Source organism: Drosophila elegans, unplaced genomic scaffold (assembly GCF_018152505.1).
Source record: "Drosophila elegans isolate 14027-0461.03 unplaced genomic scaffold, ASM1815250v1 contig_149, whole genome shotgun sequence".
Lineage (NCBI taxonomy): Eukaryota > Metazoa > Arthropoda > Insecta > Diptera > Drosophilidae > Drosophila > Drosophila elegans.
In genome coordinates this window covers 4,350,286-4,357,106 of record NW_024545513.1, presented here as the reverse complement: position 1 = coordinate 4,357,106, position 6,821 = coordinate 4,350,286, and the positions used below count along the sequence as shown (strand labels likewise).

At 42.2% G+C, this 6,821-nt stretch overlaps 1 protein-coding gene across 1 annotated transcript; it reads left to right on the top strand.

The window, feature by feature from the left end:
• The first annotated feature begins 2,583 nt into the window (after positions 1-2,583).
• On the top strand, positions 2,584-6,766 carry LOC108136306 (protein O-mannosyl-transferase 2). Its single transcript, XM_017257400.2, has 11 exons — positions 2,584-2,848; positions 2,915-2,998; positions 3,078-3,162; positions 3,235-3,339; positions 3,414-3,522; positions 3,613-4,187; positions 4,446-4,652; positions 4,724-4,964; positions 5,364-5,512; positions 5,578-5,989; positions 6,420-6,766. The coding sequence occupies exons 1-11, from the start codon at positions 2,739-2,741 to the stop codon at positions 6,611-6,613; spliced, it is 2,271 nt and encodes a 756-aa protein (XP_017112889.1). The 5' UTR covers positions 2,584-2,738; the 3' UTR covers positions 6,614-6,766.
• The last annotated feature ends 55 nt before the right edge of the window (positions 6,767-6,821 follow it).

The following is a 6,821-nucleotide window of genomic DNA, read 5'->3' as shown; positions in this document are numbered from 1 at the left end:
GAAATTGATTATAATCTAATGGTGCTTTTACTGCAGTTGGATTTCCTAAAGGGGAAGAGGAAGGTTTTAAAATTGTTGTTGTCGATATTATTATCTTGATGTACATTGGCTTGAAAGTGTTAAGAAAAATGGAATTGCCGTTCTTCTGGTTGAGTCTGAAGGGTTACCCTCCGTTCTCACGACATCTCCGTCTCAGCCCCAGGTGACCAGGTTCATCACTCCGAAAACCCCATCCATGTGGGTTAATGATGCGAAAGTAGCCGCCGCAAAAGGCAAAAGGGAGCGCGGGGCGGAATTTCGAGGGGAACTGCTGCGAATTCGTTTAATTGCAACAAAAAGGCTAAATTGTTGCTATTGTCTGCGGTCCGAGCGATGGCAATTAGAAGGAAAATGCTTAATGACAGAGCTCAGCGTTGATTGTCAGCGTTTTGCTGGATCCGGCACTTGCACCACCGCACCCCTGCACCACCGCGGCACCGCACCACCTGCACCACTCCACTAGCTAATCCTCCACCTGTGGCTCTGCGTGTTCCCCATTTTTCTTTCCATGTATTTTCCCTTTTTTTTTTAGCCACCCTGAGAGTGTCACACACATTACAAGAAAGGCCTTGCGGTTTCGGTTTTTTGATAAGCGACTGGCCTGTACCCTGTAATCAAATAATAAATCCATTATATTTTTTAAAGAGTTTTCCAAGGACCTTTTTTAATGCATAACAATTTTTGGTAATGCTAAATAGATTTAAAAATTTGATATGTTTTCGCAAATACTTTTACACCTGCCGAAATACATATAAGAAAATATATATCATTTTATAAGTATCTTACTCAAATCTTAAGCAGAAACTGTATATAAACATCTGATATATTATTTTGATAAATTATTCGTAAAAATAAAATAATTGAAAATTAATAAATTATTATTATTTTAGATGATTTTCAGTAGGTCGTGCTTACAGGGTATTTGGATATCGCCAGAAACACGAGTATTAACAAAGGCACAATTAATTTGATTGAAGCTGCCACACCGCGTGCCGGCAACGTTTCTATCCAACAAATTGCCGGGCGGCTGTTGCAGGCAACAAGCCGAAACACAGCAGCAACATCACAGCAGCAACATTGCCGCAACAGCAACTGTGCAGCAAGCGTGCAATTAACTCTTGTGCGCCAAGATCAAAGCGATTAAAGCCGCCCTGCCGCCCTGCCCCGCGACTCGGACTCGGTCTCGAATAGACGGATGGGCGGATGGAGTTGGCCCAGAGCAGGGAACCAAGACTGAAGACCGGTACGAGAAGAGAGGAGACTGGTGCCAAGCCAAGCCAAGCCTGACGCTTTATCGTCATCCACATCGGAGCTGTCGTTTCTGTTCTTCTTGCCCATTCTGCACAGGAAAAAATAATTTGGGCATCGAAGCAGAGCTCAAAACAGTTAAGATAAAGAATAAAAATTGTAAAAAACATTAATCTTAAAGAAAATTTGCTTTATTTTTGTTCTAAAACCTAGGCACTCTAGAGTTGTAATTATAAGTTGCCACTATATAAATAAATAAAATAAATAATTTAGGTTAATTTTACCTTTAGTAAATTCTTACAGTATGCACTGGCACTAACTGATTTTTGCTCAAGTGGTTTTAATACGGATCCAAAAAACAGCTAACAAACCTGACTTTTTTATTTGCTTTCACAAATATTTTTTAAGTTCATAAATTTTGCAAGATTACAATATAGAATATTTTATTAATTAATTTTTGTTACTAAAAACGTATCCTATTTTTTGTCCGTGTAAGAAAAAGAAAATCGGCATGGGGATACAACGAGAACGGATAGGGGACAGCCTAGTAAGTTGGCCAAGAGCCAAGAGCTAGGAGAGAGCAACCTGGTCAACAGGTAAGCGTGGCGGGAAGTTTGGGGCCTATAGCACAATCGCTTGCCATTTGCGGGTGCTAAATGAGGCTAAGAACTCTGCGGTTTTGTGCAATTTTCCGAACTAAATGCACCGCAACACAAAACGAATTGAGAGACAAATGCATCTCAATGGGCCCACCAATATTGGCCATTAACTGTGGCCTTCAACCGGTTTCGGCTTTCAATTAGATGCCAGCCGGTCATGTTGCTGCTGTTTTCCTGGCCATTATAACTGAAATTAGATTCATACTTCTTTCGTTTGTGGATCATAGTCAACGTTTAAAAATGTTATGTTTTTTTTATTAGCTCATGGCCTTCAAAAATATAATTAATAGGTAAATTAAATAATCAATTATACTCAAAATTAAGCACAAACAGAAAAGGGTTGCACCCATAATTAAAAACCAACATTAAACATAAGCATTTCGAATTTGAAACCACACATCTTTAGAGAGTAACATTATAAGTCAACTTTAAGAATTGCATACTTTTAGGATGACTTTCTAAAGCCTTAGTACCGATATTAACCACCAGATTCGTTTTGGATCAACTGAAAGAAAGACTTACCACTAAGGAAAACTGGTTAAAGCCCCGTCTTGGCCGAGATTTATCGATAAAGCGGGCCAAAGCAGCTCCTCGAACAGCTGGGCCCGATTTGTTTGGCCAAAACACAGTTAAAGCCAAGTGCAGACCGGTTTTGGCCAAGACTGAAGAAAGACAAAGTGCCGGAAGAGAAAGCATTCTCATCCAGCGATCACTTGAATTGTTTTTGTTGACGTGTGCAGCACGCTAAGAAATGCCCCATTTCAGTTGCTATTGCTAAAAACCTTGATAATTATGGCAGCAAGTGTGGTAAAAACTGCCAAGTGCCCAAGACGAGGGTCTGCCAAAGATCTGGTTAAAAACACGGCGAGTGCAGGGCTAAAATCCAGCAATGAGGCCAATTGGTAAGTGGAATGCGATTAAGGCGAAAGAATGTCAATCAAGCTCTCTGAAATTCCAACAAAAAACAGGAATTGGTTTCTTCTGTTGGCCGCGGTCTTCCTGGTGACCTTTGCGACCCGCTTCTACAAGGTGACCGAACCGGATCACATATGGTAACTAACTGACCAACTTGCACTTGCAAGTACATCACCATCACCATCACCGGATCTATATGTTTTTATCCATCCTCAGTTGGGACGAGACTCACTTTGGCAAGATGGGCAGTTGGTACATCAACAGAACCTTCTTTTTCGATGTTCATCCACCGCTGGGAAAGGTGGGAGTACTTGAAAACATTATGTCTGCCTTAAATATACTTAAAATGTATTACTAATTTCTTATTCGATAGATGCTTATTGGTCTTTCTGGCTACTTGACGGGCTACAACGGAACGTTTCCCTTTGAGAAACCAGGTGATAAGTACAACGAAACTCGATACCAGGGCATGAGATACGTGAGTAATGAAAATTCTGGTAAAAAAGAAAAACCAAGGAATACCTAAAATACATATTATTTTTATATTCCCAGTTCTGCACCACTTTGGGTGCTTTGATCATGCCCATGGGATTCGATACTGTCTACGATCTAACGCGATCCCATGAAGCTGCCTTGCTTTCGGCTGCCTATCTTGTTTTTGGTAAGTTACATTTTAGAGATTCTTTTCTTAAAACTCCCATAAGAAATTATAACTCATTGTTTGTCTAATTCTAATTGTTGTTGTATTTAGACGTGGGTCTCCTGACCCTGAACCAGTACATCCTTCTGGACCCCATCCTGCTGTTCTTTATGATGGCCTCCGTGTGGGGCATGGTGAAGATCTCGAAGAGCACTGCCTCCGGAGGATCGTATGGCCTGCGCTGGTGGTTCTGGCTCTTCCTCACCGGCACCATGTTGTCCTGCACGATCAGCGTGAAGTTCGTGGGTCTGTTTGTGGTGCTGCTGGTGGGTCTGCACACGGCCACAGAGCTGTGGCTCATCCTCGGCGACCTGGGGCAGCCCATTCTGGAGACCGTGAAGCAGGTGGCCTGTCGGGCCATCACCCTGATCATCTGGCCCATCCTCCTGTACACCCTCTTTTTCTACATCCATTTGACTGTGCTCAATCGCAGCGGCAATGGCGATGGCTTCTACAGCTCGGCCTTTCAGTCCAGGCTGATCGGCAACTCACTGTACAATGCCAGCATGCCCAGGGATGTGGCGTACGGATCGGTGGTGACCATCAAAAACCACAAGACGGGCGGCGGTTACCTGCACTCGCATCATCACCTGTATCCCAAGGGAGCTGGTGCCAGACAGCAGCAGGTGAGTTGGCAATTTTGCAAGTTTCATAATAATTATGCACCCCGAAATAGTCTTTCGATTTGTCAAATTTTTGGAGTGCCAATAGATATTGTACGAATGAACACCACCATGTCTCAGAGTGATATAATATAGAATTGCCAAAATAACTGCAAATTGCATATCAAATCGCAAATTTGGCTTTTAAAGTTTCCTAGATCTTTACTCTACGATTAAATATATTAAAAACTACATACAGAAACCCACGTTCAACCGTTTTAGATTACGACATACACCCACAAGGACGAGAACAACAAGTGGCTGATCAAGCCGCACAACAAGCAGCGGTTGCCCAAGGACAAGCTGCAGATCCTCCGGCACGGGGACATCGTCCGGTTGGAACATGTGGCGACCAGGAGGAATCTGCACTCCCACAACGAGCCGGCGCCGGTGACCAAGAAGCATCTGCAGGTCACAGGATACGGCGAGGTGAGTTCGGTTGACCTCCTATTTATAAGGTCATGCAGGGGGCCAAAACCAAATCCCTTGACCAATTCCAGTTGGGCGTGGGCGATGCCAACGATGCCTGGCGCGTGATGATTGTGGGCGGCAAGGTCAACGAAACGGTGCACACGGTCACCTCCCGCCTCAAGCTGATCCACCTGCTGCAGAACTGCGCCTTGACCTCCAGCGGCAAGCAGCTGCCCAAGTGGGGATTCGAGCAGCAGGAGGTGTCCTGCAATCTCAACGTGCGCGACAAGAACTCCCAGTGGAATGTCGAGGACAACGAGCACAAGCTGTGTAAGTACACTGATAAATAGAAACTCTAAATGTACAAATTAGTATCTGAACATTTTAATTTTGTATTTCAAATTTTAAATTAAATACAATGCATACAAAATGGCATATTATTATATTCAAATTGGTGTGGAATATATGCGATTTGTTTTAAATGCATTATATTTAAGATTAAATGTTATTGAAACAAAAAATTGACTATTTTCGAAATTGTTTTAATATCTGAACATTTTATTTTAATTTAAACCATATTTGGATTTAATAAAATGTATTTTAAATCTAATATTTCATCATCAATTAAAGTATTTGTTATTTAATCATGCATTTTAAAATTATGATTTAGTATTTATTTTACATAATTGTATAACATGGTACGTAATTCTTTCTAATTTCCCATCCAAGTGCCCAGTGTGAGCTTCAGCGTGTACGCCCCCGGATTCTTTGCCCGCTTCCTCGAATCGCACGCCGTAATGCTGCAGGGAAACGCAGGACTGAAGCCCAAGGAGGGCGAGATCACCAGCAGACCCTGGCAGTGGCCCATCAACTACAGAGTGGGTTAAGCCAGCCTTTGGCCATTATGGGGAAAGAGATTTACTTGTTTGAATTCACTTTCCAGGGTCAATTCTTCTCCGGCAGCAGTTACCGCATCTATCTGCTGGGCAATCCCCTGATTTGGTGGAGTAATCTGGTTTTCCTGGCTCTTTTCGTGGCTGTTTTCCTCTTCAATGCCATCGTGCAGCAAAGAAGAGCTGGCTTGGCCCAGTCGTTGGCCCGAAACCGAGTGCAGGAGAGTGAGCCCTCCTCCACTGCGGAAGTGTGCAGTTGTTGTCCTTCGGAGGGGGAGAAAATCTTGGAGGAGGTGGTCGACCCGAGAGGGCCACCACCACCCACGGCGGCGATGTCCTTGCGTGCGGCTGCCTGGCTCTTCGTCGGCTGGGTGCTCCACTACCTGCCCTTCTGGGCAATGGGCAGGGTGCTCTACTTCCACCACTATTTTCCGGCCTTAATCTTCAACTCCTTGCTGACGGGTGAGCTCATATTTCGTATATTCCCTCAACTAATTTAAGCTTGGTATCTATAAATTGGTAGATAATTTTTTGGCTATTTATATAAATACCGATCTTAATTTTCATTTCAATTCAAATGAATAATATTATTACTGCCAAAAAAGAATGCTTTTCAATTAATCGAAATCAAATGCCTTTGCTAATTTTGTCCATTCTTCCATATTTATATTTTAATTGTTTGGATTTCTAAATTGACAAAAATTTCAATTCGAAATAATGGTATTAATACTAACATTCTGGTTTAGCTTATTCTGAACACTTTATATTTAAATCTAGCAAACTAAATATGAATTCCAGTACAAATTTAAAAAACTGCCAATAAGTAGATACCAAAACTTTAGCTAATTTTGTACACATATCCCATTTTTATAATTTATTCTTCATTCCACAGGCATAATGTTCAACTACCTTGTGAGGGTCCTGCCCAAGTGGATCCAGCACGTTATCCTAGGAGTGGTTCTCTCGGTTTTGGTCTACAGCTTTGCCGCTTTCTCGCCCCTGGCCTATGGAATGAGTGGTCCCCTGGCCAACGAACCCAACTCCACGATGCACAGCCTCAAGTGGCTGTCCACCTGGGAGTTCTAGTTATAATATTCTCTAACGTTCTTTGGGGTTTTATAGTTACAGATTTCGTTGAGTTTATTTTTGGAAATAGCCATTCTTTGGGGCTAAAAACATACTCTACTGAATAGTTAATGGGAAAATACATTTCCAGCATTTCATTCTCTCTAGAAAATATTTACTATTGTATTTATTTGATGCTGCTTATTGATATTTAAATCCAATCAAAAAC

What these genes read in the sequence shown, in the direction of transcription:
- LOC108136306 (XM_017257400.2), top strand. Translation starts at nt 2,739, where the DNA reads ATGGCAGCAAGTGTGGTAAAAACTGCCAAGTGCCCAAGACGAGGGTCT. An exon ending in TCCAGCAATGAGGCCAATTG is followed by an intron (nt 2,849 to 2,914) that starts GTAAGTGGAATG and finishes AACAAAAAACAG; the next exon opens with GAATTGGTTTCTTCTGTTGG. An exon ending in AGGTCACAGGATACGGCGAG is followed by an intron (nt 4,653 to 4,723) that starts GTGAGTTCGGTT and finishes GACCAATTCCAG; the next exon opens with TTGGGCGTGGGCGATGCCAA.